At 42.2% G+C, this 24,238-nt stretch overlaps 1 protein-coding gene across 3 annotated transcripts in view; it reads right to left on the bottom strand.

Moving 5' to 3' along the window:
• camk2b1 (calcium/calmodulin-dependent protein kinase (CaM kinase) II beta 1) overlaps positions 1 to 24,238 on the bottom strand; it is a 78,145-nt gene that overhangs the window by 21,293 nt on the left and 32,614 nt on the right. For 2 of the 3 annotated variants that reach the window (XM_046034424.1, XM_046034427.1), the window contains exons 7-14: positions 19,714 to 19,816; positions 18,827 to 18,910; positions 18,586 to 18,680; positions 15,916 to 16,038; positions 15,612 to 15,695; positions 14,721 to 14,763; positions 6,322 to 6,359; positions 3,925 to 3,957 (exon numbers count right to left, since the gene is read on the bottom strand). In XM_046034424.1, coding sequence (XP_045890380.1) covers positions 3,925 to 3,957; positions 6,322 to 6,359; positions 14,721 to 14,763; positions 15,612 to 15,695; positions 15,916 to 16,038; positions 18,586 to 18,680; positions 18,827 to 18,910; positions 19,714 to 19,816 — 603 coding nt within the window. The remainder of the gene's footprint in view (positions 1 to 3,924; positions 3,958 to 6,321; positions 6,360 to 14,720; positions 14,764 to 15,611; positions 15,696 to 15,915; positions 16,039 to 18,585; positions 18,681 to 18,826; positions 18,911 to 19,713; positions 19,817 to 24,238) is intronic. The other variant, XM_046034428.1, reaches the window with a different exon arrangement.

Raw genomic sequence — 24,238 nt, 5'->3', positions numbered from 1 at the left:
CTAGCACAAGCAGAAATAAATTGTGATGTTAACTAAATGTCGCTGTTACAGTTATCCCATGATGTCTGTAGACTAATGTACATGATTTAGATGTTTGCAGTTTAAACTTACATGCTGTCTTCACAGACCACACAAGTGCTTTTACAGGTTGATTCTACCCATACCTGGTAACGCAGTGGTGAACAGGGACTGTTAAGGTTTTTAGACAGTACTGGCATGGACTGAAACCATAGCTCTCTGGTAAGTACAACAATTCAAAGCTATGATATGCTTTGTAACATTGTCAGCATTAATGTAAATCCAAACATTTGTTCTTAATACAATTTTTTGTTTGGCTTTTTTATCCAAAAGTTGTTTTCTTGGTTGACCTTAATTTTTCCTCAATGAACATGCAGTAAAATCTCCCCTGGAGGCCTGACGCCAAGTAAAAGTATAAAATTGGTTTGCAAGCATGTGCTGGAAGCCCAAGAGCACGCAGGTTTTCATTCTAGATAATCTCACTGATTTTCACACCATCAACAGAAGCGGAGGAATTAATCCTCGAAATCAGCTGGTGTGCTATTTGGCTGGAAGGACAATCTGCAGACCGTTAGACTTTGATGCTCACACGGTGGGGAACTGCTTCTCTACAGATGCATAAATTGGAAGTAGGGGGTAAATTGCTCTGACAGCCTCGGCAGGCACTGGTTGTCTGTTCCTCTTTGGCAAACTTTCACTGACAGAGAAAATGACATGGCAGCACAATATCAGCTCTAGTGGAAGTCACCCCCACCTGCCATGGGGAAATGTTTCCAGACACCACCTGCTGGTTAAAGACCTTTCCGACCGCTGTGGCCATCGCAGCGGCTAGGCAAAGATCAACCACAATCAACAAGACAGAGAGGAAAAACAGACAAAAGGTGAAGGAGTAAGGAAGTAGGTTAGGGTGAAGGTATAGGGGTTTTGAAGGATAGACGGTTGGTGGAATAGACAGACACACACACACAGGTGAAGGGGGGCTTAGGAAGTAAATACCAGAGCAGGTGACGGGATGTTTCCTTTGGGGCTGGTGACTATGCTGTTTTTGGTGCTGTTTGTCTGGGGCTGTGCAGGAAAGGAGAGGAAAGGGAGGAGACACAACAAGAGTGTTAACAACAGCAAGAGGTGGGTTTGTGTGTATGTGCACGCTTGTATGTAAGTTTATGTCCTGTGAGAACACATTTTGAGCTTCTCACCACGGTGTTTCTGACATCCTGTTGGTTTAATTATAATTTATTTTCATTCATTTCAAGTTTATGATGCAGATATTTTGACAAATCCGTCTCAGAAAATTCTTCCTCCATCCCAATACAATAGAGGTTAACGGAGTTTCGTTTGTGTTGGTCTTAAAAAAAAAAAACGACATTTAAAAAAAAACTTCCTTGTCTTTTCATAGCTGTCAAGATTACAGTTTTCCATTATTTTTATCTTTAGACTAAAATTCTGTCAAATTAAGAGACAGAAAATGGTGGTTAGGCAGTAAATGAAGATCCCCACAAGCACAGTTAGATAAACACAGGTTCATGTCTGAGTGTGGATCCCAGTAGATATCAGGAAGCAGGAGCAGTGACGAAAGCTTTACCTAAGACATTCATTCACAAGACTGAGAGGTGCAATGAGGGGGCGGGTGACATCATCATATTGTGACTTGGTAATGACTACCGCTGCTTAGGATGCCACATCGCAACGATTCAACTGTGCCATTTGGCCGTAATGAATCACCTTCATAAGCCACGATCAAATGCTTCTTTGAAGGCCACACATCAAAGGGCGGCCGGTCCTTTGTGTCTTAGTTCAATGATAACAATATTTGCATTGAATCTACATTACATTTTTTCTCATCCTGTTGCAAAATATTAACTTGAAATTGCTAATTGGAGCTGAGTCCTGGGTGTGGAAGTGAATCACCAAAGTGAGTCACTCTAAGAAGTCAGTTACCGTTACATAAATCTTAATCACTCTTAAACACTATTTTATCTAAGCAGCGTATCCTGCTCGTCAGTGAAAGAGGTCAAGAGGAGTCATGGATTACTTAATGGGTCATTAAGCCTTTATAAGGTGTGAATGTTAAAAGGTGGGAGAATACCACCAAGCCCCAATGCTAATCAAGATAGCGAAACCGTTTCATATCACACACATTTCTACCTCAAATTTAAAAAGGAAGAGTTAAAGAAAGTATTCTTATTAAAGCAGGTGTTGATATTGTGCAGTGATGCTGAGTCACAGAATCGGTAATCGTTTGACACACGGATTTACAGGATAGAAAGAAAGTCAAGAATGGTGTGTGTGTGTGTGTGTGTGCGTGTGCGTGTGCGTGTGCGTGTGCGTGCGCGCGCGTGCGTGTATAGGTGTATATGTTCACCAAAATATGAATTCTGTAAGCCACAGGGCTTACTCAGGAGAGGAGAAGGAGACAAGAAGAGAGTGTTGTGTTTTTGCACACCTAGTGCAAAAACACAACACAATGCAAACACACACAAAACAACCATGAAAATACAAGCTGGTGTAAGCCAACAATAAGCTGACATATAGACATTTCTCACACACACACACACACACACACCAGTGCACAAACAAACACCCACACTCAAGCACACATTAAACAAACCAAAGCCGTCATCTGCCATCACCCCACTGCCTCCGTGGAGCAACAGGAAATGTATTCCTCATCAAAGTAACAGTTAGCAGGTGAGACAGAGCTTGTTTGCAGTATCAACTCAAGGTCTTAGGCATTTGCATCATGTGTGTCTTTGGGGGAAAAACCCCCTATGCTCCTGAATGGCATTTCAAAAACTGGCATGAAGACAGATGGTCCTGAACAAAGCTTCTCCAGTGGTGAAAAACAGCTGTTGACGTCCAAAGCCAAACATCTAAACCATTTACTATACTGAAAGCAAAACCATAGTATTAGGCATCAGAGGATGCAAGTCGAGAAGAGATCACACATCTTCGCAATTAATACAATGATGTTACAGAGAGCAAAGAAGGAGAAGGTAGGTAAAAAGTATTCACAGGTGGTTCCCCAGATGGGCACAGAAAGCAGTGCACAGGGAGAACAAAGGAGGATGCGGTGCAGAAGAGATGATGGGTGTGTAGAAAAAAGTGACATGCCGGGGTAAAGAAGGTGCCTTGCGGCAGAAAAGAGGGAAAAAAGTTGGGGGGTAAAATTCCTTTCCAAATCACTTACCTGAATTAAAAATGTACTGCTGTTTTGCTCATTATCCCTATGCAAATTTAAAATGTCAGTTCCTGTATTCAGTGCTTAGAGGTAGTCCCAGGAGCATGTATGTCCCCCACCTACCCATATGTTTGTTCCCACTTTTTGTTTGGAGTATGTGCAATGTCTTGTCTGAAGAGCTCTGTATTAAAACTACAAGCACAAGCGCTGCCTCTCTTCTAAAAGTGTGCCCCTGACAGATCTGGAGCAGTATCCCTGGAGTAACTCTGATGGAACTAAAACATCCTGCTTCCACACGTTTTTCAGAGTAATGTCAGGGTTAGCGTAATGGCAGTGCACTTTGTAAGAGCCAAAGATGTGACGTCTGCCTGGCATTTGTCAATTAAGTTTGACTTTCTGTATTGTTATTTTCCATAGCCATCACTTATCATGTTAACTACTCAGTTCTGTTTCTGTAATTCCTAACAATTCCTAAAATGGATCACTTCTCATGCACGGGAGCATTATCTCCAGGAAATGCTTAAATTACACCTGACTGCTGTTTGAATTAAAAATGCTTCATGATGCTGCAGTTAATACTTCAGTGAAGTGAGGGAGACTTGACTCCACTGATGAAATAGAGTAAAGGCAGGGAAAAGGTGGCTAAAACAAATACAGGATTTAACAGGTGGAGAGAAGGAGCAAAAGAAAAAGGAGTGACTGGGCAAATGCATAAATAGCATGCTCACCATGTACTGGACAGTAGAGCTGGACTTGCGTTTCTGTCCTCAGGCGATTGATGGATGGATTGGTTTATTGATGGATGGATGGATGGATGGATGGTAGAAGAAGGGGGGAAAGAAGATAAAGTAACCAATGACAAAATGTGAATGTACTGGTACAAAGTACAACATAGAACTGGTCAGTGTAAGCCAAAACTTCCACAATTAGATGGCAATGCAGCGTTTACTCCTGTAAAAGAACAGGATCAGACTTTTCCAGAAAGCTTGGAGAAAGTAGAAGTAGTGTTTCCCCTCTTGAAAATGAGATTTTGAAGTGTTATTGCGAAAGTAGGGAGGGCCAAGCACACACAAAGGAGCGGTGGAAGTCATCAGGAAAAGGAAACAAGAGTGGGAAGCAGATCACAGAGGAGTCGTGCGGATGGAAAAGCGGTGACCCACTGTGCTTCTTCAACAGAATAAGCCTGTCTGTGGCAACAAGGAGCAAGATGGGGGCATAACAGAATGGAAAGAGAAGGAAATACAAAATATATTCTGTCAGCATACAAAAGCATTCTCCCAGAACTCATTTTAAATCTAAAATCACCACTGGCTCAATACTGTACATGTAGCATTTATACATCCATAAATTGTTAGCATGATAATTTGGGGACAGAGGTGCAATCACCTCAAATGAACAAGACCAAAAAAAAAAAACATTGGAACCTAAAAGGTCCTCTATGTTGTATATTACATTATTGTGAATTCAGGCCAAATTTGTTTTGAAGCAGCTTATCAGTTTATCTAACCATCACAGCGACGTATGAATGCCACATGTCATAACTTTTAGAAACAGGAAGAATAGACACAGTGTGTGTTATCAATATAACAACACTGCATGAGATGCTGGATGAAGCGACTTTTATAGGAAGTAGCTAGCAGCACGGGAGGCCGATGGTGGTGTGTAGTTAGTGGCAGAGAGAGGCCGCCTGCTTGCTCTGAGCAGGTGCTACAGCTGAAAAACGTCAGGTGCCATAATGCATTAATGAACCAGCAGAGAGGAAGAAGGAGGAGTGGCCGAGGAGAGGAGGTCAGAGTTGCCAAGAGTACAAAAAGGACACGTGGAGGGAAGAAACAGGGGAGGAAAGCAGGGACGGCAGCAAACGAAGAAGACGCCTTTAGAAATGGTTTGGGGCGAGTGTGGGGAGCCTGTTGCTAGGCAACGAGTGCATCGCAGTGGAAGTAAGCGTCTATTTCTGTCGTCTATGTTTCCAGGGTCCAGACTGGCAGCTATTCCTGGAACTGGAGTCACATTCCCTGCTGAACCAACTGAGCAGTGAGACAGGGGAGGGGGGCCATGTGCACACGTGCACAAACACACACACATGCACACACGCACTGCTGCACATGCACATAAGCAAACCACACATGCGGACACCCCCGCTTATGCACACTTGGTGTGCAGGCATGCTCACACCCCCATTTGCGCTTTCATTCTCTTTTGAAACTTACAAAGAAATGTGACACACGGTCACATTTACATATTCTCAAATACACACCTTTCAGTCCACGTGTATGTGCACATAGATGCCCAACATGATGTACAATGCAAAGAAGAGTCGCAAACACATTTGTTTGCGTGTACACAATGTTCCAAGCTTTGCTGGACACTATCATGCATGCACGCTGCGCACACAGACACCATTCATCCATTTTTGTGTGGGATGTGTTACTGCAGTGTGTGTATTCGCGAGCGTGGGATGGTGATGAACAGGAATGTGGGGTTAAAAACCAGATGGGGTGAGCAGGAAAAGGAAGGAAGAGACAGAAATGGAGGGATGAGAGGCAGAGGAAGTGATGAAAAAACGAAAGGGGAGGGCTGACAGATGGTTACATTTAATAATGGAGATGGAGAGGTGGCAATGAGCTGAATAATGCCAAATGAAAATAAAGGGTGCTTTCAGAAAGATGTGCTACTTGAAGCTTGTGCTCTGGCAGGCAACACACAGGCTGATACATGCACATATACACATAAGCACATATGCACGTGCACGTATACAGACACATATCAACAGATATGTATCCAGAGTAGGGCTGTGGCTTTTTACAAAAAAATAAATCTGTAAATATCTTTACTTTACACACCCAAAATGGTATGCCAAAATCCATAGAAAAGTCCAGCAGCCCTAATACAGAAGTACATCATCAAAAAACACATCCAATGAGATTATGACACACAAGACATGAGACACATTCAATTACAAAAGAAAGAGAGCTACAGTAGGTAGAAGTGAGATTAGTCAGATTGGGAAAGAAGCAAATAGCAGAGCAGAGAAAAACAGCAAAGAGGCAGAGTTTCTACCTCTGGAAAATAAAGCTGAGTTGAGAGAGTAGAGAAGTGGGAAGAAGACATGTGATGACCCTTACCTTGACATCTGCTTTTTTGTTGAGCAAGGTCTTAGCTGCTGCAATGACAAACACAGGGAAAAATAACAAGTCAAAGGTGGACATGAGTTGACACAGAGAAGTGCAACAACAAAGTTTTCAGCGATATGTCTGCTACAATATCTTTAACCCACATTAAAGCCTTCAGAGATTACATTCAGAAGACTTTGAGAAAAAATATTTATTATTGACCCCTGTAGTAAAACTGCCTTTTTGCAAAGCAATGGCTCAGCTGAGATAGCCTTAGGCTGAAAGAGCAAAGGCACCTTGCAGATAAAGCGCTTTAACTTTAACTGTTTTATAACTATAGCACTGTAACTTCCAATGAAAGTGTACTTTCATTACTTGTGCAACATTGGATTTATTTCCGCATGTGTGCGACTAATATCCACTTGCTTGAACAGACATGGTTGTAAAGCTGCATCTGAAAGAATGATAGAAAAGTTGGGTACTGATGGGCTCAGTGTGTGTTGTTATCCACACATACGTTTTTCCTTTTAGTGATACTGAGCAGCCAAGACACCATCTAAAATGAACAGCGATCAATACAGAAGCTTGTGTGCATCAAGCTCATTGTGCAATCACACGTTCTATAAAGTAATTGAACCGACTCGGTGCATTAGAGTAGTTTTTATAGATATAGTGAGGTTCAACCTAGGTCCCAAAGTGTTCGATGTTAAAGGCTAAAGCTAGTTGGTCAGGTGAACAAGATGCCTCTCAACCCTTCACCATATTAATTCTGCCTGTCTGTCTTCACACTTGCTACATAGTCCACCTCCTTTGGAGTCAGAACACCATACTCGTCTTTCTAAAAACCAAAGATGTTGTTGTCAGTGAAATAATGTTCTCAAACTCATTGGTTCACATGAATTCTTGTGCCATGGTCCCCTCATGGCCGCGAGGAAGCCGAATCAAAGATGGCTGCTGTGTAAGGCAGCAAGCCCTGCCTTAAAGAAGTCTTTGGGGGCCTTAAGGAGCATTAGTCTTCAGCCTGCTCTGTAATGAAGGATAATGGGGGGGGGGGGGGGGGGGGGGGGGGGGGGGGGGGCAGTAGGAGAGGAAGAATGATACTGTAGAAACAGTCCTCTGATGAGCGTAATACCCATAATCCCTGTGGAAACTGCGTTTAGACAACAGTAGACAGTCTGACGGCCATTCACCATGGGTGCACTGCTATAGCACGGCTATCAAGGTGGTCTGATTGCATTAAATAGATACACATTCACCCAGAGGGGCCCCAAAGTAAGAGCCAGACTCTCTGTGATGTGGTGTTGGTGGAGGCTGCGGGTGTGCCTTTGAGGACACATTAACACTAACAAGACACCAGAGATTGGACGAGCAATTGTGTGCATTTTCACTGCTCACAAATCCTCTAGCAGACGTGTTGGTACTGTACAGCTCCAACCCTGGATGCACACACATACAGGAAACGACCACCAGCATACACGAATTGATGAGTTTGATATGTCATATTGGATGACTGAATGATTTGTTTTGCTATTATATATGTTGAACTGTTTAATTTTAATTTCTCTGTGCCTGTAAATGAACCAGTGGAAGAATAATAGATAGTAACTCTACCAGTGAAGGAAACTCACCTTATCGAAATATGTAAGCTAAAAATGACCACAGATCCTGATTAACTAGGGACAGATAAGATTTTCAAGCATTTTTGGAATTGGAAGACATTTTTTTGATAAAGGTTTAAATGCGACCTTTGTGAAATGTGTCACCAAGGCAAAATTAATGCATATGGGAAGGAATCTCGCTGTCTGTCTGCTTCACATTCTCTCTTATTGGTGTAAAGGGGAATAGCTACAGCTTGTCAAAAACAAATGAAGTCCCAGAGTCTCTCTTTTACTTCCCTAGACATAATCCTTACTGGGACTTTTTTAGGGGCTGAGTGCAATTTCAAGTCTGATCAGATGCAATCACATCAGCAGCCAGCCACGTTACATAAAACACTATTTTCAGGCAGTCTGGGATTTTTTCCTCTCTTTCTCTCTGCCTCTTTCCTCTGAACATGAGACATAGCTCCTCTCTGATTTTCTCACTTTCGTTTCCAAACATGCTCCAAGCCAGCTACTTTGAATTTTCAACAGAAGCCTAAATTCCATGAGAATTTAGGGGGAACAGATGTCCAGTCACAAGGAAGCCAGTTCTTTTAAGTGAAAAACCACATCCATACAAGCTCACTTGAAAAGCGAGACAGCAAGATAGGGTGTGTAGAATACATCACTGCCACCTTTTGTCCTAGCTTTCTTCCCCCCCCCCGTCATGTTTGAAGTGAGGTTTGTATATTCAGCAGTCAATGAAGAAGCATTATGAAGTGATAAAGAAGCACTACATAATCCGGAGATATGCGAGACTGCCATGAATGTGTGTGGTTTATTGTTGTGCTGTGTGTTCTTCCTCCGTCCGAAGACCGGTTGTTACTGAGGAGAAGAAATGGGGTCAGAATAGTGTCAAGTTCATTCTCTCAAATTCTCTGAGGGCTTGGCAGAAGAGGAGAGGATATGAAAGGAGAGCAGAGAGGAAGAGTAAGGAGAAGAGTAATGAAAATGATAAGGGTATTTTGCTGTGCTCTTTACAAACACCATTATTCTGCCAAAACAGCAAAGTGGATGTTCTATTAAAAAACCCCGAACTGAAGGTTGCTAAAAATGGCTTAAATTCCACTGATGAAGAGGAAATCTCTGTAGAAACCTGAAAAATAAAAGAAAGCTTAATTCAAGGTGGAGAAGCAAGGGGCACTCCTTACCTTGCCACAAATTACACATGAAGCAAGAAGAGAGAGGAGGAAGAGATTAAAACAAAAGCACCGCTATCAATTCCTACTAAAAACACGCAAGATGCACCACTGCAAGAGCAAAGAAAGGATGGGCATGGATTCAGTAATGATCACACAAAAGTGCCATGTGGAAATGCAGTAAGCTACTGGAGAGACCCACTCAGAGGCCTCAGACTGACTCAAAACCTTTAGCATGTTAAAGGCCAGCACACATTAAAAGATACATTTTCTCTACACTAGTGGATGTAGTAGATGGCGACTGCATTTGTGTGTATGAATATGCAAAAGTGAGGCCTCCAGTAAGCCAGCGAGGCAGAGTGAGGCTGATAGGGGGAGACAGCCCACTATAAATATTTGATTGGAGCCTAGTGGAGGCTGAGGGACACAGAGAGGACTGTGGAGTCCCAGCGGTCCACAGAAACAAGGACACTGTCACGGTCTCCTTAGCTCAATGCTAGACTGTCATGTGAAGTTTTTTTGTTGCTTATGCCTGCGGTTCATTTCTGCATACCCAGAACAAACACATTAGGTTGGGTTCACATTTATTAAAATGTGCTCTGAACCTACTGCTCTTGCACTTCATTGTTTAAATATCTGTCTAAAAAACACACACAAAAAATGTAGGTGACATCACGCACTGGTCTCAGAAGGAATGTTTTGTTTAAAACTGCCATCATATACTGTAAAAAGTGCATTGGTGACGACAGCCAAGGATGTAGCAAGCTGGAATTATTTCTGAAGAGGTGGCTGACCAAATAGTAAGTATTAGATTTACATTTGTCAGGGGGACGGAAATAAAACTCTAAAGCTGATGATACACAGAGCAACTTTTAGAGCAATCGTGCAGGGCAACGTTGCTGTCAATGGTAATGAATAAAGATTACTACCGTAATCCCCTTCCCCCACCACTCCGCCACCCGCCCCGCTCCGCCGCTATCCGTTCAAATAGCCAATTGCCACTAGCAAGATTGCCCGGCAACATTGCTGAAAAAGTTCCCCCGTGTATCATCAGCTTAAGAGGATGTCCATGTTTCTCTGTGTCAGCTGCATAAATAGGCAATTGTTTACTAATAAGGTTAGCGTTAACCAGTTGATTCGGCCATAGCGTGCTTTATTTGACTACGCCTAATCCAAAAACCAAAGGCAAAGAGGTGGGCCAAATAGGCCTAGCCACCTGAGAAGGCAACCACCTGTCGCTCAACCCGCCCTTAATTATGCAGATTTTTAAGCTTTAATACAATTTAAACGAGTATGTTATATATAGAATTCACCCCTGCACAGTTGTAATGAATGGCGAAATTAGCTATTAGAGATCAGGCTGTAAACATGTTTATTTCTGTTGCAACGTTGGGCATTTCTCTTTGACTAACTTGCTCGCTTTTTGGAGGCAGCCATCTTCAGTGTTTGCCACTTCTGCGTTGGCTTCACTTTTCAGCCCGGAGGTTGCCTCTTGGTTCAGGCAGAAAGTGAAGCGAATATTTGCCTTGCGCCATGTGGACGATTGGACCAACACAGCCAATGTACCGAATGTGTTTGTGGGAATGTGCATCAGTCTGGTTCTTTTCTTCCAGTCTCTCTCCTTTTTCCTCGTCTCATTTATGAAACACAATCGTGGAGAGCAAAGATAAGTGTGAATTTTTTGCTCCAGCAGTGGGCTACAATGGGATATATCCTTAATGCAAGAAATTTAAAAATATAAAAGCAACAGCCTGAAAGGTTTTTGACTTCACGAGAACCATCCCAGCCTTGCATCTTCCACAGTGTTCACCATGCACCAAAATCCCCCTGTGTTGCAGCACATGCACCAGTCCATTGCCCCATGCAGCATTCACCAAGAGCTCATGGGCAGTCCCATCCTTAAAGTGACAGGGGCAAACTTTCCAATGTCATCAGACAAAGAAAAGAAGAGAGAGTGAAGGGAAATATGAAATCATGATGGAATGGGGGAGAGTGGAAGTGATGCTGGTGGAGAGGTAGAAATAGACAGAATATAGGAAAGGGAATGGGGTAAAATGAAGTGGTGATGTAACAGAGGTGAGTTGGGAGAAAAAAGGTGAGGAGAAAAAAAGAGAAACAGACAGACAGGACAGCAGTTTGGTTGGGTCGAGGCCATGCTCTGTTGCTGCGTCTAGAGATGAAGACAATAGGAATAATATGGGTGAGTGGTGATAGCACAGCCACCCTATCAGATCTCAGACAGGAAGTGACAGATGGAAAATGACAGCAATAGCTGGGCTTCCATCCAAGTCCTTTATGAATTATGAAGCATCAACATAGAATGGGCAAATGGAAACTGAAATACTGACTAAAACATCCAACTAAAATGAATTTCTTATTTGCTTTTAGTGGAAGATGTTTTCCTCAATATAGAAATTTTGTATTAAAAAAAGCTACAGAGGCAGATAAATTGTGAAGTAGGTTTGAAATGACGGCTTTAACTTGTTGATAAAATATCTTTCTATCACGGCTTCCTTGAAAAGCCATAACTACTATCACTCTCACTGCGTCTATTGTATTGTTTCAAACAAATGCCTTCCTTGGATAAAACAATATCTAACAATTGACTGTTAATACTTTCTCCACTTATCTTACTGATGTTTTTAACACTCTACCTTCCTACCTCGCCATAACCCAGTGGATGGAAAAACACACGGTTGCATTTTTTTGGATGTATCAAAATGTTGCATAACACTTGCCAAATAGATGGAAACAAAGCTAATGCTGCAGGTGATGAGTACATGGGCGATATAGTTATAGTTAGTGTGGTCAGCCAGCATGCTCTGAGCTCCCATGCTGAGTAAGGAGGGAAAATAGAAGAAAAAGAATTAAGTATAAAAGACAGGAACAGAGAAGGTGAAGGGGGGTTGGCGTGCCCTGAGTGAGCCACCGTGATACCTTGTTCCACCAGCCCTGCGGTGGTGCCGGCGGCTGCAGCCACTGCTGCTGCGGCCGCAGTGACAGAGGCCGGAGCGGTGGTTTGCCTGCTGCCCACTGTTCATAGTCCAATACCCAGTCACATATGAAGAAAGAGAGTTAGAAGGAAAGGATGACAGGAAGGTAAGAGAGAAGAGAACAAGGACCAGGGGGTAAAGATGGAGAGCGGGTGGAGTGGAGAGAAGGGTAAAGGAAAAGGAAGTGAGAGGAGGGGTTGAGACACAGCAGGAGGTAGGTGGGCAGGGTGGGGGGAAAAAAAGAGAGAAAACGTGAGACACAAAAAGGCAGAGACGAACAGTTTAGAGAAGAGGGATTAATTCATATACACAGACCACTGACATTATTTGGCTGTGACACAGATTCTGCCACATATGCATCCGTTGCTCTGACAGAAGAAATGTCAGTGAGAGACACAAACTCAACTTTCATCTGAGATTCTTTGATGCTTGCATTTTGTCTTTATGTATCCCTAGAAATAGCATTAGTTGTTACGATGATGATTGGGATGATGATACAGAATTTAGTCACTGTTAGTAAATGTTAGACTTGCAGGGCTCACTGACCTTAATAACGGTCAGTAAAATTTTAAATTTACAATAGGTGGCGTACTCCTATCTTTCCTTCCAGGCAGTTCAGTACATTGTGACCAAAGTAAAATAATGGTGGCTTCACTGAGGATATAAACTGTGGGGATATATAATTCAAAACTGTTATTTGAACCTGAACTTCATCCTTATACACTAGTAATACTACAAGACATTACATCAACATATGGAGGGAGAGAGAACCGGCTCTGCGTTAGCTACACTGACTCACTAATCTATATAATGCATGATTCATGATATATGATGAGAATATTGTAACCTGTTGTGTAAAGCACTGATGATGGCTTATGTGTTGATGTAACGTGCCACGGCATCACTTTCACTGAAGGTCTATCTCCTATTTTTTAGCCATTTCTCATCCTCTCTGACTCATTCACCGAATGACCTCAAACTGATAAAAGGAGTACCACTTCCTAACAAGAGGACAGAGAGCGAGATAAAGGTGTTTAAGAGCAGTGACACAGCCAGGCCACACGCCGGGGTCAGTATGTGTGTGGGAGAGTTAAAGAGTTCAGTGGTTGTTTAGTGGATGTTCAGACCATTTCCCATCGCAAAGCTTGCACTGTCAGAGTAGCTGCTGTGAGTCATGTTTACTGAAGCAGCATGCATTCGCGCGCACACACACACACACACACATATATGGAAAACACACACATACAGTAGGTGATTTCATAAAAAAAAAAAAGAGCTGATTTTCAACAATTATTAAGAAACTGTTTTGAATTCTTCCATTTCCATGATTACACCGCGAAAACATATCGCTTTCAAAGTTGAATATCAGTCACTCATTTGAAGCTTACAAATGAGCTTCATCCAAGCCTGGCAGCAATATAAAGTACTTCCATAATAATTCTGACTTGTCGTTGCATGCTAAATGGAAAAATCATTATTTGAGATTGAGCTCTCATTTCACTGACCACAACAGTGCTGAAAATGCCTCATTAGGGCAAACTGATTTTTGGATCTTGGTGTCTATATAATAAATTAGGAAAAAAGGAGATACAATTCCTGACCGAAGAAAGTAATTTGTGAAAGTGTCTCCGAGGCAGCCTCAAGAGGTGGGAGGTACAGATGTACAAAGTTTTACATCTGTAATCATTTTTGTCTAGCTTTGATTATAAAGTCAACGTTAAACCTTCAAGAGAGTGTCTATTACAGAGATATGCACAAAAACAAGTAGACAGTCACAAACACATCCACAGCTTGCTGATCAAATTCAGTGTTTCCCATATTTTTTCAGTGGCAGTTCAGCGCAGTGCCAATGACGCAGCCTACCATACATAGTGAGGACATCGGTAACAATGGAAAGTGTGGTATAATTACTGTCGATTGAATAACAAAAAGGGAAACACGGAAGTTGCACTGAGATGAAATGAAAATGTGATTTTGCTTTCTACAGCATGCTCTATAAACTTTACATAAATATACTGTTTATCTCTTTGGTCAAGGGAGACAAATTGGTCTGTCACTGAATGTTAACCTTTACCAGTGTTTACAAGGCACATGCCATCACTTTAGCAGAAAAGATTAGCAAAAGCAAAAGTCTGATGTAATTGCTTCTTTCTTTCCGGGTGGGGGGAGCAGAAATGCATCGCTATGGTGTTCAAATTCTGCATTAAAGTAATACTCCTCACAAACCGTAACTTCAGAGGGTCAAATACTCACCCCCGGCAGGCTTTAAAAGCGGCTGAAAAAGGTTTGTAGTTTGCTTCTTTACAAAGAACAAAGGCAAATACAGGCTTTGTGGCATTTACAGCGTAGGTGTAAAGTCATGTTTTGGGTGAAGTATCACTTGTAACAGTCACATGGTGGCATGTTCCTCAAAACCAAACTGATTGTTACAGACTTATATTCAACACAAATTTCAGTCTCCCTCAGTACTTAAATATTTGCATATAGCAATACCACTGCATGCAGACAATAAAATCCCTACCCTATTTAGCATGTTTACATGAACTGCATACCAACTGATGTTAGTTGTTGGTTCACTGCTATAAATGGCAGATTTACAGTAATGAGGGACACAAGAATTATGTCTAGGCAACACTTACCAGAGAAATTTCGAGAAACCAGCATGGTGGTAAGAATGGCTCCCTGAGAGGAAAAAAAACAAAAAAAACCCAGAGATGTTCACTTCTAACTAACATTTAAACCACCAATTTAAATCTTCTTGGGAAAATCCTGATTCACTGCAGGTGAAACTTTAAGATGCAACCACAAATAAAACATCCTACAAACTACACATCAAAATTTATAAAGAAAAAACCCAGAGAGCGAGAGAGCGAGAATCAGCTACACTTTTTCTCTCTGGAGACATCATTTATAAATGGAGCTGAAATTTTTTATAGCTATAATGGTACTGAACTGCAAATAGACCATGGTATTTAAAGGCTGCTTAATATACTTAATATTTGACAAGGCGTCTAGCTGATTGTCTTCATAATGTAATGTTTTGTGCATTTAACAACATTGGTAATGACAGGCAACTTCTTTCTCAAATATATTGAATTTGCATTTTTTGTTTTGTTTTTGTCATTTACTATGTCATTGAATGTCTAGCCTTGCCAGTGTTTATTTTTTCTAAATGTGAAAAGCCAGCGACAACTGGTTCATGCTGATGGCATGTTGGTTGAATGGTGCAACATTTGCCTGCAGCCACCTGCGTTTCTGCTTCCAGGTTCCCATGTGCTGGAATCTGAGCCATGCCAAGTCTGGCCAAAAGCAGCAGGGTAACACTGACATGCTCCAATGGCTAAGCCGTTGTGTCCACACAAATTGTAAGCTATAAATCAGAGTAGAAGAGAAACTATGCATGTACGAAATCTCTGGATCACAATTCTCATTGCCTTTTCACCTCAGTTTCAGAGTCAGGAGAGAAGGCTCTAATACATATTCCCACACCATTAAAGAAAATGTGGGAGAGGGTGAGCAGGCAAACAGACCTTCAGTTTCCTTCTGGCGTTGAATTTCTTCAGGCACTCCACCGTCTCCTGTCTGTGCATCATAGATGCCACTGTGGACCGTTGCTGGGAGAAGGAAGAAAACAAGAAAGTAGCAGGATGAGGAGAGGAAGAGGATGAGGAGGACAATTAGAGTGACGTTTAGGAAGAGGAGGAAAAAAAAGACAAGAAGAAATTGGTTACCAAGGTTTTTGTGTTTGCTGTCATCTAACCACTGCAGTAGAGTAACAATGTGTATGAAAAACAACTGCTGTCTGCTCATCAATCTCCAGCAGGGGACACTTACGCAGACCCATGGGTGCTTGAGGGCCTCCTGAGCAGTGATCCTCTTGGCTGGGTTGATGGTCAGCATCTGGTTGATCAGGTTTTTGGCCTCTGGGGTGACTGTGTCCCACTCTGGGGAAGGGAACTTAAGGGACAAACAGAACCATGTCTTAACGTTCAGTGTAGAGAAGAAAGATAAGTTGATTAATTGATACAATTAATCAGCAATTATTGTGATATTGAGATATTTGAGATATTCACAATTTTGGTCATCACAATTTACACTAAACAAAAAGACAGAATTCGATACGTAGGGAAGAGTCAGCACTTTTTTTAGATGCCGAATATCCGCCAAAAATGATCACCTGTTTGCAAGTTCAAATCAGTTTGATTTTAATCATTTATTAAACATGTCTAAATGTCCCTTATTGACACACATGGGGTGGTGATGGCGCAATGGATAAGACACATGCCTTTGGTGTGAGAGACCCATCCACCATTGTGTCCCTGAGCAAGACACTTAACCCCTAGTTGCTCCAGAGGCGTGCGACCTCTGACATAAATGGCAATTGTAAGTCACTTTGGATAAAAGCATCAGCTAAATGAATAAATGGAAATCTTCAAAAACCATTACAAGTCCATAAATCTAGAGATGTATGTGTACATACAGTACTGTGCAAAGGTTTTAGGCAGGTGCGGAAGAAATAAGTAAGATTAGTAAAGATAGATTATATTTATCAATTAACAAAATACAAAGTGAGTGGACAGAAGAAAATCAAAATCAGTATTTGGTGTGAACACACTTTGCCTTCAAACAGGATCAGTTCTTCTAGGTACACTTGCACACATTTTTTGAAGGAACTCAACAGGTAGGTTGGCCCAGACATCTTGGAGACCTACCCACAGTTCTTCTGTGGATTTAGGCAGCCTCAGAGAGCCTCTCTCTTCATGTAATCCCAGACAGACTCGATGATGTTGAGATCAGGGCTCTGTGGGGGGCCATCCCATCACTTCCAGGACTCCTTGTTCTTCTTTAAGCTGAAAATAGTTCTTAATGACTTTCGCTGTGTGTTTGGGGTCTTTGTCATGCTGCAGAATAAATTTGGCGCCAGTCAGATACTGTTTGATGAATAAGTATCTGCCTGTAATCCTCAGCATTGAGGAGACCAATCATTCTGACCAAATCCCCAACTCTGTTAGCAGAAATTCAGCCCCAAACTTGCAAGGAACCTCCACCATGCTTCACTGTTGCCTGCAGACACTCATTCTTGTACCGCTCTCCAGCTTTGGGCGAACAACCTGCTTTCTGCTACAACTAGATATTAAAAATTTTGAGTCACCAGTCCAGATCACTGGCTGCCATTTTTATGCACCCCTGTTCCTTTGTTTCCGTGCATAGTTGAGTCGCTTGGCACACAGAGGTCAGAGGTATGGTTTTTTGACCACAAGTCAAGTCTTCCAAGAAGGCCACTTCTCTCAAGACTTCTCCAGACAATAGATGGGTGTACCAGGGTCCCACTTTTTTATGCATCTCCGAGCTAATGGCACTGCTGGATATCTTCTGATTGCAAAGGGAAGTATGATGTGTCTTTCATCTGCTGCAGTAAGTTTCTTTGGCCGACCACTGCGTCTCAGTCCGCAACAGTGGCCATTTCTTTGTGCTTACTTAAAAACAGCTTGGACAGCACATCTGAAAACCCCAGTCTGCCTTGAAATTCCAGCCTGGGAGAAACTCTGCTGATGCAGTATAACTACCTTTTGTCTTGTTGCTGTGTTAAACTGTGTAAACTGTCTTCAGCAGCCTCACCTTGTTAGCCGAGTTTGGCTATTCTTCACCCAGTTGTATTCCTCCTACACAGCTGTTTCCGTTTCAGTTAATGATTGTGTTTCAACCTACAAATTGAATTTATGATCACGAGCACTTGTTTGGTTATATTCTTTAATCATACACCTGACGATATGCCAACTAAATCCCTGACTTTGTGAAACTGTACCTAGAATAACTAATGCTGTTTTGAAGGCGGTGACACCAAATATTGATTTGATTTACATATTTATTCTGTTAACTCACTTTGCATTTTGATCATTCATAAATGTCATTTTTGAAAACATTCTTACTTTATAGCATTTTTCTACACATACGCACAGTACTGTGTGAGATATGGTACATTTTTAATGTGACATTTGTCCACCCCATAAAAAGAAAAAGATTGCTGTACTGCTTATACCTGATGAGTTCAAAGTCTTCTTACATATTGATTTAACATTATGTGTGAAATGTAAGCCAATTTATTTGTGTTTATTATTTGTTTATATATCTCAGGCCAGATATGAACCCACACTTTCGCCAGCCACCGTGGCCCCCTGTCCAATTGTTTTTCAGCACTATCAGACACCAGGTCCAAGCACGGCCCCAAGCAATTTGTTAAAAAATTCTAAACCCATCAGGTCATGTTGTGTTTAAATGTCGAGGTCTGTGTCCTGTGGGCCCAGAATCCCTGCCAGAGAGTCAGTCAGTCCTCTCTCTCTCTCTCTATTTGGCATGGTCTTAAATGTGATCTAAGGTGAGGATCCCTCTCTTGCACCCCCTGAAATATGAATGAGGTGACTGAGTTATGTAACCGCTGCCAAAAAGGAATGAGGGCAGTGGGAGGAGGGGATACATGAGAGAGCAGGAGAGGAGAGGACTCACATCGTAAGCCCCAGCCTTGATCTGCTGGTACAGCTTGTGCTGGTCCTCATCCCAGAAAGGAGGGTAACCCACCAGCAGGATGTAGAGGATCACCCCTGAGACACACACAAAACCATATATGTACACACACACACAAACAAACAAACAGACAGAAAATTTGTTTTTGTTTGTGTATAATTTTCTAGGAAATGCTTTGTGTGTGTTAAGCGTGTGAATAAATGCATGTCTCTTTGCAACTCACCGCAGGCCCAGATGTCCACAGGTTTGCCATATGCCTCCTTCCTCAGTACCTCAGGGGACAGGTATCCCGGTGTGCCAGCAAATCCTTCAGTAACAAAACACAGACTCACATGCGATTGATTGACATGCTCAAGGCAACAGATTGTGGATCTGCTCTCCTCGTATCAGCTTGTGTAAAAAGCAAGATAATCTTCTGTAAGCTAAGACCTATTCATCCACAGGGTCGACTGAGATCTTAAAGACAGATCAGAGGCTTTAAGGTCAGTTGATTGTGAATGCTGGCAAACCTCTCGCTTGAGGAGAGCCACAGACTCCACCAGTGATGATGTCACTAGGGGGAGTGGATAAAAGCGTGACCATTCTTGGCACCAGATCAACATTTATCAAATGCAAAACAATACAAAGATACTACAAAGTGTCGATGACAAAGAAGAGGGCAAGTGTTCTGGGGCATACATCTTTACCACTCCATCATCCATGACCACAAGAGGGTGCAGACAAAGACAGATTAAAAGATTGGAGATTTTACCTTTTCTAGTAGCGTAAGTCACTACCTTTGTCAACTCTTTGCATTACTCGTTTTATCATTAGGTCTTAATTCCTTTACCAAACATTTTTCTTAAATAATCATTCTTTAAGGCCACTGGAAACTGTTTGGGTTCGATGGAGCTTACACCTTTGCTTACCACTGAGAGTAATTGAACTTTATTCTAACAATATATATATATATATATATATATATATATATATATATATATATATATATATATATATACACACACACACACACACACACACACACACACATACACACATATATACACATTCATATACACACACACACATATAAAAACAGATGTGATTAACTCCTGTATCAGCTGTACCTACCAAACCAGGCCTGCTGATCCCCCTGCACCTCAATGGCTAGGCCAAAGTCAGCCAGCTTCACTGCGGCATTCTTACATTTGCTTGCCAGGAGCAGGTTCTCTGGCTAAAGTGGGGAAGAGGAGAGAAATGAGATTACCAAACATTTGAAGGATAGGGGTACAAAACATTTACTCTGTCCCAGCATGGGAGTTGGAGGTAGATAGCTTTGCATGCAAAAAAAATTGTAATGGGGTTCATACAATACATTCTTCAACACTGTATTCAGCACACAGACACACACACGCACACACAACCCTAGATGTCATTTAAATAACTTGCGTGTACACATAATGTTATAAAATAAAAGTCAGTCCACATTTCAGCAGAATGTTTTGCCTAAACTTTTATTGTATAGCTTTATGGATCCACGCAACCCAGTCTGCAGTGCTTTTTTGTCCCTCATGTGGTGTGCTGTGGTCTATAGGCTCCATCTGTGGCCCAGATATTGCAGCCAGCCTCATTATTCTCTGTCAGAAGAGGGTTCTAATAATGGGATACAATCCCCACTGGCTCCTGCTCCTCCTCACTTTGTCTCTCTACATCTCTCTCAATCATCTCACTTAATCATTGCCTCTGTAAAAGCAACTGTCTTGTCTGTCTTGAATGACAAATAAAGCACTCTGGTGGGAACTATTAATATCCATTTTGTCAGAAAAATCACTAACAATGAGGTAGTTATGACTACTTAGACTTTGGATGGTCAGCTAGGCTCTACTCCTACTGCTACACTGAACTATTCAGTTTCAGTTAAAATGCTACCACATGATTTTGGCTAAACTGGATATATCTATGTAAAAACTGCACGTCAAACAAATGTTGATTTTTCATAGCCTTGCACTTATACTGACGTGCATATTACTGAGAGCCTCTATTAATTGAACGTAAGAGGTTTTATCCCGTCTTTCAGGGACTAAATGTCAGTCTTTATATGTCACTTATACAAGTCTTCCTACTTTTCCAATTAGCTTGTGTAGCTGTTTCCTGAAATGCACCACTCTAAACAGCAACACTAGCGCAAATTTAGAGCACTGAGAGAATGAGGACATTATATTTAGGTTGCATTTCTGTCACTGCATTGCAGCAGCGTGTCTTTGCACCCTCTGCCTTCCTCGCTTTGCTCTCTCCTCTCATCTAATTTGTTTAGAGGCACAGGAACACTCTGTATTTAAAGTGCAGATACTTAAAAGTGTGCTTTTACAGCCTTTGAGCCCATAAGTAATAGAGAAGGAAATGAGCAAGAAAGAGAGACCGTGAGTGAGCAAACCAGTAATCCTAAGGCGGTGTGTGTCCCTCATGTCATCACATTCTCACCACTCTATCACTTGGTTAGGCTTTACTCTTTTGTAAATGAAGGAGTTAGAACTTGCCAACACTGCAGCAGTAAGATAATCCATGAAAACGGATGTGGGTGGAAATTCTGATGAAGCATGAGCTTCCATCGGAAAGGTACTTCCCTCTCCTTAGCACACACATCATACATACAATTTGAACATGCACACAAAGCTGAGCACACTGGTGACTAGCAACTAGTTTGGTTGAAATGGAGAGCGAGCGAGCGAGCGAGCGAGCGAGCAAGTGAGCAAGCGGGTATATGGAAGATCGAGAGCAGTTCATGAGTGGGTGTTTCTTTCTTCCCTTTTATTTCTCTGTAGAGGATCTGGAGCCGCTGCGGCATTCCTGACCTGTTCCTTCAAAGAAACTGGCAGATATGTAGATCTCCATTAAGAAGGCACTCCAATTTAAGCACGCTGCTGTAGTGTGTGAAGAGAAACTGGCCCTAACTCATTTTACCGTCTAAACTATAATCAGTGCTGGGTAAGAGTTGAACATTTTTTTATACTATTGCACATATATAACAAATAAATATGTCTGCTGTGGTGTCATCTCATTTATCATAACGCAATTCCTAATTTGAGGGATCTTGTCACCTAGGCTATCCTCAGTCATCACACTATGACCTATTGCATGAAATGCTCTCCGACGCTTGGGTGTGAAACCAGATAGGCGTGTCTGCTAAATAAAGAAATAGCCACAACAGTTCTGATAACACAACACGCCTTTGCTGGAATGCTGGGACTGACATTTGCATAGCAGAGGTCTACTTGACAAAGTGCACCATGCACAGCAAGATGCGACATACAAGCATGCACGTACAAAATGCACGACCAGGTACACGACAGCAAGAGGACTGGAAACAGTTTGATTTCTATCTGTTTAGATGCTTATTCACGCACAGCTCATCATATTTGAGGTGCTGCTTTGTTTGGGGCAAGCATTTCCACAAGCTCAGCATTAAGCCAAATTAAAGACTTAATAAACCTAAGCAAAACAAGGCTACTGCTTGCTGTACAGTCTTAATGAGATTGCATATCAAGCTCAGGAAAAATCCTTCAGAGCAAAGCATACCAAATGATATAACATATGTATAGAAGTCCACAAAATACATCTATTAAGTAGTCCCACAGTTCTAAGAAATGTGTAACCAGTTCAAAATTAGCAATTGGCTCTCAGTTTCCAACCCTAAAAAAGACTGCGCCACCAGCCAGTCAGCTGATATAAACAAATGTCACAACATCACAAGTCAACTAATGGCAGTTTACAGAAATGAGCTGTTACATTTGAAGCGCTGAGGGTCATTAACTGATCTATGAAGGCATCGAACCCACACAGGGTGTCTCATAATCAATAGTTAACACTTTTCTGACTAGTAAATTAACCAGAGGTCAGATTAAGTATCCTCCTGGGCCATCTTGGATGGCCAGCTGTGCAATGACAAGATCCTGTTCCGAAAAGGTTACAGAGCGGCAGCATTGGTCAGCCTGTATGGCCAGCACTGCATGCTTGAAGTCTCCACAGACTGGGGGAAGTGGTATTTACACAACAGGAAAAGAAGGTGACGGCAGAGAGCTGGAGGCTGGAGCCAGAGAAAGGTCAGAGGCGGTACCTGACAGTCTCATGGTGATAGGCTGTAGGGACTGTTCTAGTAGGGAAAGTTGGTCTGACCCAAAATAGATTTCTAACAGTACAACCAACTATTATGTAGGCTTAAAATGTATTATAAAGGGTTACAAAGAGAGCAATTGCATTTTATATCAGAATTCAGAGGGAATGAGATGATTCAAACCCCTCTCAAGGTTCTGAGGCTTTATGTCCACAAACGTTACAGTTTCCCATTTAATTATCAGACATACACAGACTACACAAATAGCACACTCACAAACCCCCATAAATATATACGCACACACTCAAAGGTCAGCAAGGTGATCCCATCACTCACCTTCAGGTCCCGGTGCACCACGCCCATTTGATGGCAGTGAAGCACCGCCTCCAGGATCTGCTGGATGCAATGACTGCATGCAAACACCAAGGGAGGGGGGGCGCATGTTAGTTTGAGCAGCGCTACAATCCCGTGCACAGGCCAGGGGTGTGGGGAGGGGAGGTGGGGGGGAGGTATGATGGTGGAGTGGGAGGGGATTATGCGGTACGACAGGGGTTATAAGGGCTCTTCTGTTGCCACACCCTCACCTTTTTATTGGCTTTGTCTGACCCAAAGATAAGCACACACCCAAGATTACGCCAGTGAAGCCAATCAGGTTAGTAGCTACATACGTTAGCTAACCATTGTGGCCCAAATGTAAGGCTTACTGTAATATACACTTAATATATTACCTACATTTTCTTTGATGGGCATCACAATACAAAGCGGAAGGACAAAAAGGGGATTTTAGTCTTGCTCCCTCTTCCGTGTTGAAGTTTAAAATGGCCACAGTGGGACTAAAGTCGAATGAACACCCTTTAGTACAGCAGATGTCATCAATAACCATCATTAGTGAGGTTTTTGGGGGTTGGCTGTAGCTATGGGTTCGACTCGGCTGCCCTGGAAGTGCATTGCTGTGGTGCTCTGCAATAGAAGATTCCTTTGAGTCAATCTATTCTGTAACTAACCAATGGATATACTCAGATTTTTGTCTTAGTTACTATATTCTTTGGAGAGGAGTATATCTATAGACATACTCATTTAACAAGCACACTTTACTATTCAATTGGCTGCAGGTGGATTCGAGATACCCCACCTCCCTCCATGTATTAGCCAGCAGGCCTTCAAAGGGGGTGTGAGAATGTGGCTGGCCATGGGGGGCACAGAAGGCGTTGATGAAGGAGGTAAGGGAAGAAGTGAGTCATTGTGCAATTAATAACGTTTAAAAGACGTGTCTGGGATCAATGCCATGTCTACTGCCAGCCTTGCTGGCCTCTGCTGACAAGAGCTATCATTTTGATGTCAGATAGCTACCGGAGACTAAAAATAAAAACACAAAACTCCAAAACTGTGCAAGGGACTCTGAGAGGTGATTGAGGTTTGAGTCTATGCAGAGACTAGATGATACATCTGAGCAAGGGAAGAAAGGCATAGCTGGATAGATAGCTCTATCTATATGTGTGTGTGATGAGAAAGACAACAAGTACATGTGTGCGTTGAGCCATGTAC

This window comes from Micropterus dolomieu, linkage group LG21 (genome assembly GCF_021292245.1).
Source record: "Micropterus dolomieu isolate WLL.071019.BEF.003 ecotype Adirondacks linkage group LG21, ASM2129224v1, whole genome shotgun sequence".
NCBI classification, from domain to species: Eukaryota; Metazoa; Chordata; class Actinopteri; order Centrarchiformes; family Centrarchidae; genus Micropterus; species Micropterus dolomieu.
This window is presented reverse-complemented; position numbering and strand designations above follow the sequence as displayed.